The sequence below is a fragment of the Schistocerca nitens genome, chromosome 5, assembly GCF_023898315.1.
Source record: "Schistocerca nitens isolate TAMUIC-IGC-003100 chromosome 5, iqSchNite1.1, whole genome shotgun sequence".
Classification (NCBI taxonomy): Eukaryota; Metazoa; Arthropoda; class Insecta; order Orthoptera; family Acrididae; genus Schistocerca; species Schistocerca nitens.
This window is the reverse complement of record NC_064618.1, coordinates 465,005,440-465,022,282: the sequence shown is the minus strand read 5'-3', so window position 1 is coordinate 465,022,282 and position 16,843 is coordinate 465,005,440. Positions and strand designations below refer to the sequence as shown.

At 41.9% G+C, this 16,843-nt stretch overlaps 1 protein-coding gene across 1 annotated transcript in view; it reads left to right on the top strand.

Annotated features, from left to right (window-relative positions):
- Positions 1–14,586, top strand: part of LOC126260532 (photoreceptor-specific nuclear receptor-like) — a 184,925-nt gene extending 170,339 nt beyond the window's left edge. Inside the window, exon 7 of the mRNA XM_049957865.1 lies at positions 10,789–14,586. Within this exon, the coding sequence (XP_049813822.1) occupies positions 10,789–11,027 (239 nt within the window). The 3' untranslated portion in view covers positions 11,028–14,586. The remainder of the gene's footprint in view (positions 1–10,788) is intronic.
- Positions 14,587–16,843: the final 2,257 nt, after the last annotated feature.

Here is a 16,843-nt window from a genome sequence, read left to right as displayed (position 1 = left end):
ATCGCCTGATAAATTTACTGTATGTATTTTAAGGAGCAAATTATGGTCAAAAAAGAGTGGTAAAGGGTACAAAAATATACAAAAAAGTGCTGCTGAAACTATTTTATTTGGGTTTAAACCAGCGCCCCTGAACCATGGACCTTGCCGTTGGTGGGGAGGCTTGCGTGCCTCAGCAACAAAGATAGCCGTACCGTAGGTGCAACCACAGGCAAACGTGTGGTTCCCGAAGAGGGGCAGCAGTCTTTTAAGTAGTTGCATGGGCATCAGTCTGGGTGACTGACTGATCTGGCCTTGTAACATTAACCAAAACGGCCTTGCCGTGCTGGTACTGAGAACGGCTGAAAGCAAGTGGAAACTACAGCCATAATTTTTCCCGAGGGCATGCAGCTTTACTGCATGATTAAATGATGATGGCGTCCTCTTGGGTAAAATATTCCGGAGATAAAATAGTTCCTCATTCAGATCTCCGGGCGAGGTCCACTCAGGAGGACGTTGTTATCAGGAGAAACAAAACTGGCGTTCTAATGTCAGATCCCTTAATAAATTAGGTAGGTTAGGAAATTTAAAACGGGAAATGGATACGTTAAAGTTAGATATAGTGGGAATTAGTGAAGTTCGGTGGTAAGAGGAACAAGACTTCTGGTCAGGTGAATACAGGGTTATAAATAAAAAATCAAATAGGGGTAATGCTGGAGTAGGTTTAATAATGAATTTAAAAAATAGGAGCGCTGATAAGCTACTACGAACAGCATAGTGAACTCATTATTGTAGCCAAGAGAGACACGAAGCCCACGCCTACCAAAGTAGTACAAGTTTATATGCCAACTAGATCCGCATGTGACGAGGAGATTGAAGAAACCTATGACGAGATAAAAGAAATTATTCAGATAGTGAAGGAAGACGAAAATTTACTAGTTATGGGGGAATGGAATTCGATAGTAGGAAAAGGAAGAGCAGGAAAAGTAATAGGTGAATATGGAATGGGGGTAAGGAATGAAAGAGGAAACCGACTGGTAGAATTTTGCACAGAGAATAACTTAATCATAGCTAACACTTGGTATAAGAATCATGAAAGAGGGTTGTATACGTGGAATAGGCCTGGAGACACTGGAATATTTCAGATATATTATATAATGGTAAGACAGAGATTTAGGAATCAGGTTTTAAATTGTAAGACATTTCCATGGGCAGATTTGGACTCTGAGCCCAATCTATTGGTTATGCACTGTAGATTAAAACTGAAGAAACTGCAACAAGGTGGGAATTTAAGGAGATGGAATCTGTATAAAATGAAAGAACGAGACGTTTCAGAGAGAGCATTAGGGAACGATTGACAAGAATTGGGGAAAGAAAAACAGTAGAAGAAGAATTGGTAGCTTTGAGAGATGAAATAGTGAAGGCAGCAGAGGATCAAGTAGGTAAAGAGACGAGAGCTAGTAGAAATGCTTGGGTAACAGAACAGATGTTGAATTTAATTGATGAAAAGAGAAAATATAAAAATGCAGTAAATGAAGCAGGCAAAAAGGAATACAAACGTCTCAAAAATGAGATCGACATGAAGTACAAAATGGCTAAGCAGGGATGGCTATAGGACAAATGTAAGGATGTAGAGGCATATATCACTAGCGGTACGATAGATATTGCCTACAGAATAATTAAAGAGACCTTCGGAGAAAAGAGAACTACTTTTATGAATATCAAGGGCTCAGATGGAAAACCAGTTCTAAGCAAAGAAGGGAAAGCAGAAAGGTGGCAGGAGTATATAGAGGATCTGTGCAGGGGCGATGAATTCGAGGGCAATATTATGGAAATGGAAGAGGACGTAGATGAAGATGACATGGGAGATATGATACTGCTTGAAGAATTTGACAGAGCACTGAAAGACCTAAGTCGAAACAAGGCCCTGGGAGTAGACAACATTCCATTAGAACTAGTGATAGCATTGGGAGAGCCAACTCTGACAAAAGTCTACCATCTGGTGAGCAAGACGTAAGATACAGGTGAAATACCCTCAGACATCAAGAAGAATATAATAATTCCAGTCCCAAAGAAAGCAGATATCGACAGGTGTGAATATCACCGAACTATCAGTTTAATAAGTCGCGGCTGCAAAATACTAACACGAATTCTTTACAGCCGAATGGAAAAACTGGTAGAAGTCGACCTTGGGAAGATCAGTTTGGATTCCGCAGAAATGTTGGAACACGTGAGGCAATGTTGACCCTACGACTTATCTTAGAAGATAGATTAAGAAAAGGCAAACCTACGTTTCTAGCATTTTTAGACTTAGAGAAACCTTTGACAATGTTGACTGGAAAACTCTCTTTCAAATTCTGGGTCCAGTACAGGGAGCGTAAGGCTATTAAAAATTTATTTAGAAAAGAGATGGCAGTTGTAAGAGTCGAGGAGCATGAAACGGAAGCAGTGGTTGGGAAGGGAGTGAGACAGTGTTGTAGCCTATCCCCGATGTTATTCAATCCGTATATTGACCAAGCAAGTAAAGGAAGTAAGAATTAAAATCCATGGAGAAGAAATTTAAACTTTGAGGTTTGCCGATGACATTGTACTCGTAATTCAGTCAGAGACAGCAAAGGACATGGAAGAGCAGTTGAACGGAATGGACAGTGTCATCAAAGGAGGATATAAGATGAACATCAACAAAAGTAAAATGAGGATGATGGAATGTAGTCTGATTAAATGAGATGGTGCTGAGTGAATTAGATCAGGAAAAAATGAAATGAGCGTATGGCATCGTTGGCCGGGAGGTCCCATCCGGTGACGAGGATGAAATGATGATGAGAACAAAATGAGACACTTAAACTAGTACATGAGTTTTGCTATTTAGACAGCAAAATAACTGATGATGGTCGAAGTAGAGAGGATATAAAATTTAGACTGGCAATGGCAAGGAAAGCGTTTCTGAAGAAGAGAAATTTATTAACACCGAGTATAGATATAAGTGTCAGGAAGTGTTTTCTGAAAGTATTTGTATGGAGTCTAGCCATGTATGGAAGTGAAATGTGGACGATAAATAGTTTAGACAAGAAGGGAATAGAAGCTTTCGAAATGTGATGCTACAGAAGAATGGTGAAGATTAGATGGGTAGATCACGCAACTAATGAGGAGGTACTGAACAGAATTGGGGGAAGAGGAATTTGTGGCACAACTTGACTAGAAGAAGGGATCAGTTGGTAGGACACGTTCTGACGCATCAAGGGATGATCAGTTCAGTATTGGAGGCAGCAAGGAGGGTAAAAATCGTAGAGGGAGGCCAAGAGATGAATACACTAAACGGATTCAGAAGGATGCAAGTTGCAGTAGTTGCTCGAAGATGAAGAAACTTACACAGGATAGAGTAGCATGGAGAGCTGCATCATACCAGTCTCTGGACTAAAGACCACAACAACAACAACAACATTGTGTTTCTTTGTACCATTTACAAGGTTCTGTTATACTGCATTACATACACCAGTTCAACGTTTTTTATACTAATTCGCTGGTGCTTTGAGCTAAATAGCACCTTATACACTCCTGGAAATTGAAATAAGAACACCGTGAATTCATTGTCCCAGGAAGGGGAAACTTTATTGACACATTCCTGAGGTCAGATACATCACATGATCACACTGACAGAATCACAGGCACATAGACACAGGCAACAGAGCATGCACAATGTCGGCACTAGTACAGTGTATATCCACCTTTCGCAGCAATGCAGGCTGCTATTCTCCCATGGAGACGATCGTAGAGATGCTGGATGTAGTCCTGTGGAACGGCTTGCCATGCCATTTCCACCTGGCGCCTCAGTTGGACCAGCGTTCGTGTTGGACGTGCAGACCGCGTGAGACGACGCTTCATCCAGTCCCAAACATGCTCAATGGGGGACAGATCCGGAGATCTTGCTGGCCAGGGTAGTTGACTTACACCTTCTAGAGCACGTTGGGTGGCACGGGATACATGCGGACGTGCATTGTCCTGTTGGAACAGCAAGTTCCCTTGCCGGTCTAGGAATGGTAGAACGATGGGTTCGATGACGGTTTGGATGTACCGTGCACTATTCAGTGTCCCCTCGACGATCACCAGTGGTGTACGGCCAGTGTAGGAGATCGCTCCCCACACCATGATGCCCGGTGTTGGCCCTGTGTGCCTCGGTCGTATGCAGTCCTGATTGTGGCGCTCACCTGCACGGCGCCAAACACGCATACGACCATCATTGGCACCAAGGCAGAAGCGACTCTCATCGCTGAAGACGACACGTCTCCATTCGTCCCTCCATTCACGCCTGTCGCGACACCACTGGAGGCGGGCTGCACGATGTTGGGGCGTGAGCGGAAGACGGCCTAACGGTGTGCGGGACCGTAGCCCAGCTTCATGGAGACGGTTGCGAATGGTCCTCGCCGATGCCCCAGGAGCAGCAGTGTCCCTAATTGGCTGGGAAGTGGCGGTGCGGTCCCCTACGGCACTGCGTAGGATCCTACGGTCTTGGCGTGCATCCGTGCGTCGCTGCGGTCCGGTCCCAGATCGACGGGCACGTGCACCTTCCGCCGACCACTGGCGACAACATCGATGTACTGTGGAGACCTCACGCCCCACGTGTTGAGCAATTCGGCGGTACGTCCACCCGGCCTCCCGCATGCCCACTATACGCCCTCGCTCAAAGTCCGTCAACTGCACATACGGTTCACGTCCACGCTGTCGCGGCATGCTACCAGTGTTAAAGACTGCGGTGGAGCTCCGTATGCCACGGCAAACTGGCTGACACTGACGGCGGCGGTGCACAGATGCTGCGCAGCTAGCGCCATTCGACGGCCAACACCGCGGTTCCTGGTGTGTCCGCTGTGCCGTGCGTGTGGTCATTGCTTGTACAGCCCTCTCGCAGTGTCCGGAGCAAGTATGGTGGGTCTGACACACCGGTGTCAATGTGTTCTTTTTTCCATTTCCAGGAGTGTATATGAAGAAACTGCACTCTACATCTACAGAAACCAATGGAGCATATATTTTCGGCACCCATAAAGAAAGTTGAGTCAACGTTGCAAAGGTTTCCACATATGGATTGTTCTTCAAATTTAATTCGAATTTATGTTTAGTAATTCCATCAAGGCTGTCCCTAACATTCATCAACTTCTTCCGCCGTTCCTTCTTCTCCCTACCTTCTTTTTCCTAACTCTGAATTACATCAGGAAAATACTTGTAGCAAAAAGTTCCAACTCAAGGTCTTTGTTGTTGACGAATTGTTGGGCCTGCTTGGTGGTTGCTACGTCCGTTGACTCTAGGGCACTTACGAAGTGTTTGATTTTTTCATAGTTTTCACACAAGAAAAGTGCACATCTTATCCAAGTATCCCACCTTGTGATGACATGAAACTGTGGAAGATGGAGCCCTGTCATTTCTTGATTTAAAACTTGACGACTGGGAGCCTTTACTAGAATCTTCTTCAGAGCAGCAATGAAGTCATTCATCCTACACGAATTCTCCCTCATACTTTCTCAAACTCTGTGTAGACCAGGTGCAATACATGTCGTATGGCTGAGGTTGAAGTACACGCTCTTCTACTGTTGGAAAGCCAACAGCATGTAGCGTACTTGATCAGTCACCACAAGCCTGACATTTTCGTATAGTATGTTTACTGGCCACACCTTCATACATGAGTCATTAAATGATTGTATTAACGTGCAGGCATTTGTATTCTAGAGCTAGTACATTTTTTAAAAAAATCTTAGATTTTAGCCGTTTACCAAACAATGGAAAAACCAACACATTCAAAATACAGTATATCTTTGCGGCGCATCAGTAGTTTCATCTAAAACGAATCCCATTACATGTTTGCCGACCGCCTTTTCTATTTTCTCTAAAACGTTCTGATTAATTGGCTGTACACAAGTTTCTCTCAGAATGCTCTCATTCGGTATTGACCTTGCTGTGTACTTCTCAAAGAAATGATTTGAATACAGGACTGTTTACCTTGTCGACTGGAATTCCTGATTGAATGAATGCTGCGGCAAGATCTGCACTAAACTCATTCGGTGACAGCTGCTTTTCAGATCCAGAAGCGAAGGCGTCCATCATAATAGTTTCCTTAGATTTCCACTTGCGAAGTTCGATGTTCTTTAAATGTTTGCACTGGTTTATTCTGTTTCTTTGATACTTGTCATCGATTGCAATATTAACTTTTAAGACAGCACATCGCAGAATGATGCCAGTTTCAATAAACGGAACCTTGAAAGAGCACACAACTTCACCTTCTTAATTTCTCGCATGATGATATAGTAAAAAATCCGTTCTGTTTAAACACTAACATGACGAGCAAGACAGTACACAGTCGATATATAGATAAATTCGTATCAGCACTAACTGAATTTAGATTTCAACTGTTGCAGCAGTGTTGTTTAAATTTTGTTTGATTTTACAGCTGCAAGTTGACCATTTTTACCGAGGCGGACTTTTGTTGTTTATGTTGGGCATTGTTTCTGGGATTATGAATAATTATTGGTCTTCCCATGAATTATATTTTAATATTTATTGACCATTTTAACTTTTGATTAAACAAAATCTTAAAATCCCTTTCAAGAGCAGAAAAAAATTCTGTCGAATCTATTAAAAACGCGGGTAAAAATTGGCAAGGTGCTTAAGCATGAAAGAAAAGAGAAAAGACGGTAAATGTACTAATCTCCAATACCAGAACTGGATATTCCCTCCCAAATATTTCCTGGGGTCACCTCTGCCTCACCAATTAGCCTGGTAACTGCCTGAAAAGAAATGGATTCTTCATTCTTTTTTTATATTTTTTTTACTAAACTGCGATCTTCTTCAAAACTAACTATTTATTAGCTTAAAAATACACGAGTACTCACAGAATCATAGCACATTTCAGTCTAATTGCTCAAAACCAGCTATAAATATAATATCGCCACTTGAACTGTGACTTTTTTTCTGTTGCCACTTGCCCCGACTGAAGTGAGCTCTTGTGCGATGTTAGGATGGAGTGCCAATTAGAATTTTCGTCTTTGCTGGGCTACCCCACTGTGTTGTCTTCATTTCCTTTCTCAGAAAATTCTGCTAGTTTTTCTCGGTTCAGCATAGAATGTTTACAAACAAGTTCACTTGCCGTCTTCCTAGTTTCTACTAGTGACTGCTCACAAGTACCAATGCCACTGCGTATGCGATGAAAAACATCAACTTAGGAAACTGACCAGGCACGGGCATGTCGCGCCCACCTCAGCTACTTCATTTCTTTTCCCAAGCAGCACGACGTCATCGATATTGCGCCCAAATTCAATGGAGGAACCACCAGCTGCAGCCAGCCACATAGAAACTGCAAAGCAACATTCTTGTTTTTATACCTTCCTTTTCTCTCTGTTTTTAGGGTTCTGTGCCTCAGTCTGTAAAAACGAAACCATTATAGGATCGCCTTGTTATTATCTGTTTGCTCGGCTGTTAAGAACGATTTTTCTCAGTAATGTGTAGATGTATCAATTTCAAATTGATGTCTCGTAGTCCGCAGCTCGTGGTCGTGCGGTAGCGTTCTCGCTTCCCGCGCCCGGGTTCCCGGGTTCGATTCCCGGCGGGGTCAGGGATTTTCTCTGCCTCGTGATGACTGGGTGTTGTGTGATGTCCTTAGGTTAGTTAGGTTTAAGTAGTTCTCAGTTCTAGGGGACTGATGACCATAGCTGTTAAGTCCCATAGTGCTCAGAGCCATTTGAACCATTATGTTACGTATTAAGGTCTATGACTCCTTGGCTGTGTAAACATTTTAAACTTCTAAGTCAGTTCATTCATAAGATGAGCTCTTTATGTCACATATTTTAACGGTCGAGAATACACCCATAAAATCCTATAGGGTATTTCCTGTTGACATAAAAACCATGAAATTTGGCACGAAGCAAAGTTATACACTACAAATAAACGAAAACATATTAAAATGGTTAATTTGTAATTACATGGAAAGAAAAAATATTTTTGTCATTTTTAAACGTCGTCTGTTTGTCTGTCCGGCCGTTAAAAACTTTTCTCTCTGGAGCAGTTTGGTGTATCAAGTTTTACGTCTATGGTGCAGCGTAAAAAGTGTAAGCTTCGAAGTCAATGTAATTGAAAGTTACGGTCGTCTGTTAAGGCATCTTTTTCACAGAGACGGGTAGAGGTATCAAGTTGAAATGTATGCCACATACTGAGGTCTACGGTCCCTTAGGTGTGTAAAAAATTTAAGCATTTAAATCAGTGCAACCAATTATGTCACATATTTCGATACTCGCGAACTCATCCATCGAAACGTATAGACGAAATACTTGTATACACAATTAAGTTGGTACGGAACCCTCACAGCGCGAAACCTACTCGCAGTTGTGCGGTTTTTTTCTTGTTTTCCTTTCTCTTCCTTCAGTGGGTCGAATCTGGAAAATCAGCTTTCCAGGCTAGAAAATGAATCGTATAGGGGCTAGTCAAATGAAAATGAGACAGATGGAAAAAAGTAAGTGAACTGTTAATTATTTGAAAAGTAATCACCATAACGGTTAATACATTTATCTCAGTGCCTTCACGGAAAACTGTTTGCGTTTGCGTGCGGGACCATGATTGTCCCAGCCGTGCACCTCTTCTTCCGAAGGAAATCAACGGCCACGAATGTTTTTCTTCAGGGTTCGAAGAACATGGATATCGCATGGGGAGAGATTAGGACTACACTACTGGCCATTAAAATTGCTACACCAAGAAGAAATGCAGATGATAAACGGGTATTCATTGGACAAATATATTATACTAGAACTGACATGTGATTACATTTTCACGCAATTTGGGTACATAGATCCTGAGAAATCAGTACCCAGAACAACCACCTCTGACCGTAATAACGGTCTTGATACGCCTGGGCATTGAGTCAAACAGAGATTGGATCGTGTGTACAGGTACATCTGCCCATGCAACTTCAACACGATACCACAGTTCATCAAGAGTAGTGACTGGCGTATTGTGACGAGCCAGTTGCTCGGCCACCATCGACCAGACGTTTTCAGTTGGTGAGAGATTTGGAGAATGTGCTGGCCAGGGCAGCAGTCGAACATTTTCTGTATTGCGGTCGTGCATCATCCTGCTGAAATGTAGGGTTTCGCAGGGATCGAATGAAGGGTAGAGCCACGGGTCGTAACACATCTGAAATGTAACGTCCACTGTTCAAAGTGCCGTTAATGCGAACAAGAAGTGACCGAGTCGTGTAGCCAGTGGCACCCCATACCATCACGCCAGGTGATACGCCAGTATGGCGATGACGAATACACGCTTCCAACGTGAGTTCACCGCGATGTCGCCAAACACGGATGCGATGATCATGATGCTGTAAACAGAACCTGGATTCATCCGAAAAAATGACGCTTTGCCATTCGTGCACCCAGGTTCGTCTTAAGTACACCATCGTAGGCGCTCCTGTCTTTGATGCAGCGTCAAGGGTAAACGCAGCCATGGTCTCCGAGCTGATAGTCCATGCTGCTGCAAACGTCGTCGAACTGTTCGTACAGATGGTTGTTGTCTTGCAAACGTCCCCGTCTGTTGACTCAGGGCTCGAGACGTGGCTGCACGATCCCTTACAGCCATGGGGATAAGATGCCTGTCATCTCGACTGCTAGTGATACGAGGCCGTTGCGATCCATCACGGCGTTCCGCATTACCCTCCTGAACCCACCTATTCCATATTCTGCTAACAGTCATTGGATCTCGACCAACGCGAGCAGCAATGTCGCGATACGATAAACCGCAATCGCGATAGGCTACAATCCGACCTTTATCAAAGTCGGAAACGTGATGGTACGCATTTCTCCTTCTTACACGAGGCATCACAACAACGTTTCACTAGGCACCGCCGGTCAACTGCTGTTTGTGTATGAGAAATCGGTTGGAAACTTTCCTCATGTTAGCACGTTGTAGGTGTCGCCACCGGCGCCAACCTTGTGTGAATGCTCTGAAAAGCTAATCATTTGCTTATCACAGCATCTTCTTCCTGTCGGTTAAATTTCTCGGCTGTGGCACATCATCTTCGTGGTGTAGCAATTTTAATGGCCAGTAGTGTATCTGGAAAGTCTTAAGGGTTTTCCACTGAAACGTCTGCATCGAAGTCAAAACAACAGGCACCCAGCTCTGGGAAAGTCATGATGGCCTTTGTGTTTGAGTGGATGGGCCTGTTGCTCAATGACTTGCTTAAACACGGCGTCACAATTAAAGCACAGCGGCACGTGGACACTTCGCAAAAATCGAAGAGCGCCGTCAAGTGTAAACGTCCAGGAATGTTGACGGACGACATCATTCTGCAGGATAATGCACGTACCCGTTGCCAACGTCTTCGAAGCCCTTACACATCCTTCCTACAGCCCCGATCTCTCCGCATGCTATGTCCATATATTTTGGAGTCCTGAACAAAAACATTCGTGGCCGTCGATTTGCTTCTGACGAGCAGGTGCACGCTTGGGTTAATCATGGCTCCGTAGGCACCCGGAAACATTTATTCCATGAAGGCAATTACCGTCTTTTCTAAAAGAACAGTTATGGTGATTACTTTTGAAATGATGAACACTTTTACTCACTGCGTGGCAATGCAGGCTTTCTTGACGAATTTCGATGGAGAAGTCTTCTTGTGTTATTAGCCGGGTCAAGGCGCCGTTCTGCAGAACGACGCCTTGACTCAGCTGGTAATACAAGAAGGCTACGTCAGTTTACTTACTTCCACCTCTCTCGTGTTCATTTGCCTGCCCCTTATATTACAGAAGAAAGGAAGGGCACGGTGAAGTGTGTGACGGCGTGGTGTTGCAGAGACGCGCGGCCTGAAGGACCCGGGGCAGGTGGAGAACCTGCAGGACCAGGCGCAGGTGATGCTGGGCCAGCACACGCGCGGGCAGCACCCCGGGCACCCGCCGCGCTTCGGCCGCCTGCTGTTGATGCTGCCGCTGCTGCGATCCGTGTCCACGGCGCGCATCGAGCAGATCTTCTTCCAGCGCACCATCGGCAACACGCCCATGGAGAAGGTGCTCTGCGACATGTACAAGAACTAGGCCGCCGCCGCCGTCTGCCCCAACAGTGCTTTCTTCTGTCGCGCGGCGAGACGGAGTCACATGTAGTCGCGAATCATCCGTTCCTTCGGAGCGAGAACTTGACAGCATTTTCCTCGAAGGCATCAGATTTACATTGACCATACCCCTCTCCAGAAGCATCTCACGTCTCACAAACTCATTTCTCTTCATAGTACCTCGAATCAGGAACGAAATCTTGGATACATTGACCAGCACAGGTTCTCATCCCCTACAGTCCTATTTAAATCAGTTGGCATTTGACAGCGAAGGCGATGGACTATACTCACTGTGTTGCCCAAAGCGTTGTGCCTGTTATTTCTCAAGTTCTAAGCTTCCCCTACGTGAAACTTAGCATATTTCAAATAAAAAAAAATACGTCCGACCCTAATCAAAATTAAGAACAAATTTTTGACGTATTTGAGAACACTATACACATCATACGCGAATTTCAGAATTTTCTTGTGATTTTTGTGCGAGACGGAGACTTTAAACATCACATTTATTACGAGTTACATATTGAACAAATTGCAGAAATCACCGTTCTCCGAAGCTTATACAGCGTGTAACTAAATTCGCTTTGTAGACTTTGAGCACACTTCCCTTACACCAAAACAAGAAAAAATAATCTAGTAAACGTGGCTTCTAAAATGCCTACCTAAGCTATCGGCATTTGTTGACCTTCGATACTATAAAGCACATCTCTTCTACTGCAAGTAATTTGATTTCCGTCTGTTGGGAGGACCTAGTACGGACCAAATCAAGAAAAAAATGTCCAGTAAACATAGGTTCTACACCGCACACTTAAAGAGCTATGAACACTTTTTTCAATACAAGAGATGTGTTCCACAATAGCCAAGACGAGTAAGTGCTCATAGCTCTTAAAGCACGTATTTTACAGCTCATGTTTACGGATACTTTTTGAGGTTTTGGTCCATGCTGACTCATTCTAAACTATTGAAAGCAAAGACCTTCATGTTGGAGAGACGTGTTTCACAGTATCGAAGACGAACAAGTGCTCGTATCTCTTAAGGTATGCATTTTAGAGCCAATATTTAGTGGACATTTATTTCTTGTTTTGCTATAAGAAACGTGTTTTCAAAGTCTGTAATGTGAATTTCATTACACCTTGTACATATATAAAACACAGAGCGATACGAAATGTTGATAAGATCCGATGGTAAGAGAGATATTTTAGAAATCAATTAAATAAAATCTTGTTCCAGTCCAAGCAGTAGTTTTCGGGAAATGAAGTTTAAAAGAAATATGTTTTGAAACTAGTATTTCTTAAATGTTTCATGCGAGTAGGTGACGCCTTACTACTCGTGAATTTTCGTGAGCGTGTACACCAGATAGCGCTGAAATGTATTTCATGCTTCCTCTCCTTTGGTGTACAGGGCACATGATAATGGACTGAAGCCTGAAACTGGCTGTAATGAAGTATTTCTTTTAGCAGCTATTGGTGGTGAACTGCGGCGTTTCCTACAGTTTAAAATAGTTTCCCGGGCGGAAAAATTTCATCCGTTTCAGAAAAAATTATCATGACTCTTTACCTAATAAGCATTAACATCAGATGTTTGCCACCCTTTCAGAGTTTCCGCTTGATCTTTGTACGAGATAGAGACCTGAAGAACAATTTAAATCGTGGGAACTCTGTGTTCCCTGCCAGTAGACAGTAGTCGACGCAACAACATAGCAACTTCTGTCCTTAAATGTCAGATGCCAATTAATTTAAATTATACTATAAGATAACTCTAAAACATAGCAATAAAGCACTCGTACCACGTGAACTACAGACAAATCTGCGCAATTCTTCTTTTCCTCCTCGAAGAAATATCTCAGAGCCCAAGCTGAAAATTTTTGACATACCCAAAGACAGCTTCCCAACATCACCATCGTTGATTTTAGTGGTTGAGACAAAGAAAATAAGAAGCCCCTTTTGCTCTCCTACTACTGGCTGGAGTTGTCTCAAACCACTTATTTCCTTTACACTTACGCTACCCATTAACTTCACCTATTACACTGTGTCTTTCTTTTTCTGCATTTCAATCTGTGGGAAACATAGCACAAAAATAAATGTAAAATTCAGTTTTTCACCACGAATAGCTACAAGCGTACGAGATCTTTCCTATTTTGAGTATCCATTTGATAAATAATGTATAACAACAAATATTCACTGTCGCCATTAATTACTGGTGAGGTGTCTGCGACAGGTATTGTTCGGCTACTTCTTAATCCAACACTTCATGTCATTGTTTGATAAAAAGTAAGAAAATATATTGAAAAATCGGTGATTCTCGATGAACGTTAAAAATAAGCGTTCATTGTACACTCGCTCAGCCAATTAGTGATGATTTTCTTCTGGACTGCAACGCATTTCAGAGAAAAATCTCGCTCTCTGTAGGTTAAAACATGAGCGTAAAAGATTATCTGTTGGTCAGAATTATTCTCACAAGCTTTCAGAACAACTGAGAATTTCAGCAGCATGAATAACTAAGGCTTTTACCTATTTCTTTCATTGTCCATTCTAATTTTTAAGAATTCAGTGGCTGACAACAAAATTACAGACAGTAATTTCCCATACTTGTTCAAGAAACTTTGTTTCTAATTTCGTGTTTCATCCATATGTTGGTCTGGAGCATATGATTTACCAAGAAGATCTGCGCAAAGATGCAAACATGATTTCCACAAACTTTGTCATCCTGCAGGTGATGGCCAACGCTAGCATATGTCAATGAAAAACTGCTGAGTTTCAAGGGCTGTTGTTACTAATGCAGAGTCCTCAGCGGCTGAAGTCGATTACTACAAAACCATGACGGGCCCTAACGCATGGTTTCGGTCGTGGTGCTCCTACATCCTGTACCGAGATTTATCTCTTTTCACCTTCCATGGCATTTGATTATGATGAAGTGCTAAATATGCGCACGCCTCACTGTCGTTCCTAGTACAAAACTGAAAACATTGTCGCCATACCAATTGTTTCTATTGCAGAAATGAGGTCGTGAGTTATTCTCTACAGCACAAAGTGAAAATCTCATAAATTATTCATGGTTCTTAGGCAGTTAACGTATGTTACCAAGCAAGATATTTTATATTATGTGTAGTTAACTACATTTTCTGGTTCATCATTTTCTCATTTTCGATTAATAATTAACGAACTGGACTCTGGTTTTACTCCTTGTTTGGGCTGTCAGTGGCGTAGAGTATAAACAGTGCACGAAGGCCCCGTACAGAAGGCAGGAACGCTTTGGTGAAGTGCTTGATTTTGATCTTCCGCGAGTGTCAAGTGCTTGTGCTAGGGACAGAGAGTCCCGTGAACCTTCCAGTGGCGCTAGTGTAGCATAGGAAGCCGACTTTATCAGCATCTTTGATGTACAACAATTTTTGGATACAAGCGAGCATTTCTCTTTATGTAATATAGATCTTTTGCATTCGACGCACATATTTAAAAATGTTTCCGGGAGTTTTAGTACTGTAATTCACAATATCGTACGACATTTTTCATTACACAGATTTTCTGTAATTCTTTTAGGAATACTCTGACGTGAGCAATGTGTTTAGCTGCACTGCATGCAAATTTCAGACGACTGTATCATCTGTAAATAACATTTATGTCGATTTTTGTCACTGTGAATCACTGTACCTCAAAAATAGAATCTCCGGCTTAAATTTCTGTATGTGCTATCTTTTGTATTTAAATTTTAATAAAGTGTTATATTTATCACGTTTCGGTTATGTCATTAACCTTACCTTCCTATGCAACTGAATATTGCCCTTGGACATGGTACGAGTGTTGCACTTCCAAGTTAACTTTAATACGACACAAAAATTATTATACACGGGATACATAAGACACTTGCATACGTTATGTGCGTTCTCGTGTTTTGTTTTATTTCAAATGAGTCCTGGCAATGGCAAAAATAACCAGGTAGAAAATCCAGAAACATAAGGCAAAACTACATTGCAGTTTCTGTTCACAAAGGACCTGAAATTTTTAGCATTTGTACACTTTGTTTTCGTGAATACAAAAATATTGATCACTCTGTCATTCAAAGTTATAATTTACCAAAAGCTACGAAACAAAGAAAACAACCGAGTGATCAGTAAAAACTTTAAGTATCATTAAAGATTTACAGGTATGATAGTTAAAGAACTTTGAACTGAGCGGAGTGAGACATAATCAACAATTTTTAGGGTTTTCGCCACTTGCACACCCTACAACAACAAAAAATGAAAGATATTCAACTTTACGGTAATCACATTTTCGAGAGGGTATTCACTTTAACACTTTGTCTCATTTTGTTGTTTGCCACAACCTGTTAACAGTGACGATTTTCTTCCGACTAAGGCCAAAATTAAGAGACCATGGGAGATTAGATGTGCTGTTGGTTAGCCCAATACAAAGTAAAGACAACGTCCTTCTTGTACCTTAACTACAAGCCCGTGATAGTGATCAGAGAACGGAAACGAATATTGTAATGCTTGGGAGTTGTTTGTTTTAGCCAAGCTTGTAAGTGCGTTGGTTGTCCGATATCCACTGGAAACAGATGGATTTGTGGAGACATTTGTATCTCGTAAAATGTCTTACGATGTCCTGCACTAGAGGGCCCGCAGCTTATCCCGAAGTTGTTATACGAGGAAGAACAGAGCAAGCATGGGATCGATACTTATCACTATTCTGTTCACTTTTAACTCTGTTCTTCCTTCAAAATCTTCATACGGGAAGATCACATGTGAGAAGCTCTCAGAATCTGGCCTCTAATTCACCTTAGTAAGAACTGCAGAATCATTTAAGTAAACCCAATCGTTATGTAAACTACCAGAACTTTTTTTAATAACAGTCGTCATCTTACCTGTACGTAATTGAAATCGTCACTGCGTTTCCTATGAAGCGAAAATTGCTTTTAAACAGCAATAAGAAACATCAACGTAATTCCATTACAAAACAATAACGTTCCCAGAAATTAGTAACTACCTGTGTCATCTCCAATTATTGAAAATAAACATCTTATCAAAACAGAGCCAACTGTTACAAACATAACTGAAAATATCAGTATACGCACCTATCAGCAATAGCAGGCGCGTTATATATCTCAACAACAGCTATAACTTAACAGATCTTACTTCAAAAATTATCCTATAAAAAGGCATTAATGAAATACTCAAAATCTATGACCAAATAAAAATTTTTAGAATGATCCAAACGCACACATAGTCAACGGAACAATAAATAAGACATCAAGAAAAATATTACATTTAATACATCATGAAAGTTTGCAATTTGGTGTTTCTGTTACTGAGTCAAACAACAATCGAGAGTATTCTGAAGTTAATTATCACTTCTCGGAGATAGAATGAAAAGGTTTATATACTTCTGCTGTCCGTATGACTTAAGTGTCTTCATAGATTATCAAGGAAAAAGGTTGCTGTTTCTGTCACACTCGATAATGAAACACAGCACACTCCTTGATGGGCGCTTTGAATTTTACGCAATTTCCTATCTCAACGTTAATATGTAATGCAGAAATTCCTCCTCATATTTACGTTTTTGCTACACGTTATTTGTTGTCTGTGCTGAAGATAAAGATCTCAGCGCATAATCAGTTTTTAGATAGCAATCGGAAAATTCACGTCAACACTTACGTAGCATTAAGCAACGACTTTCAATTAAATTCGACAAAGTACATCACTATGTATCGTACATGTTGAAATTATTATCTCGAAGGGTCTTTTTACCACAAAAATACTTAGCTCCGAATCCGTGTTTTTGGTACTTTCTCCGACATATGAACGGACTACAA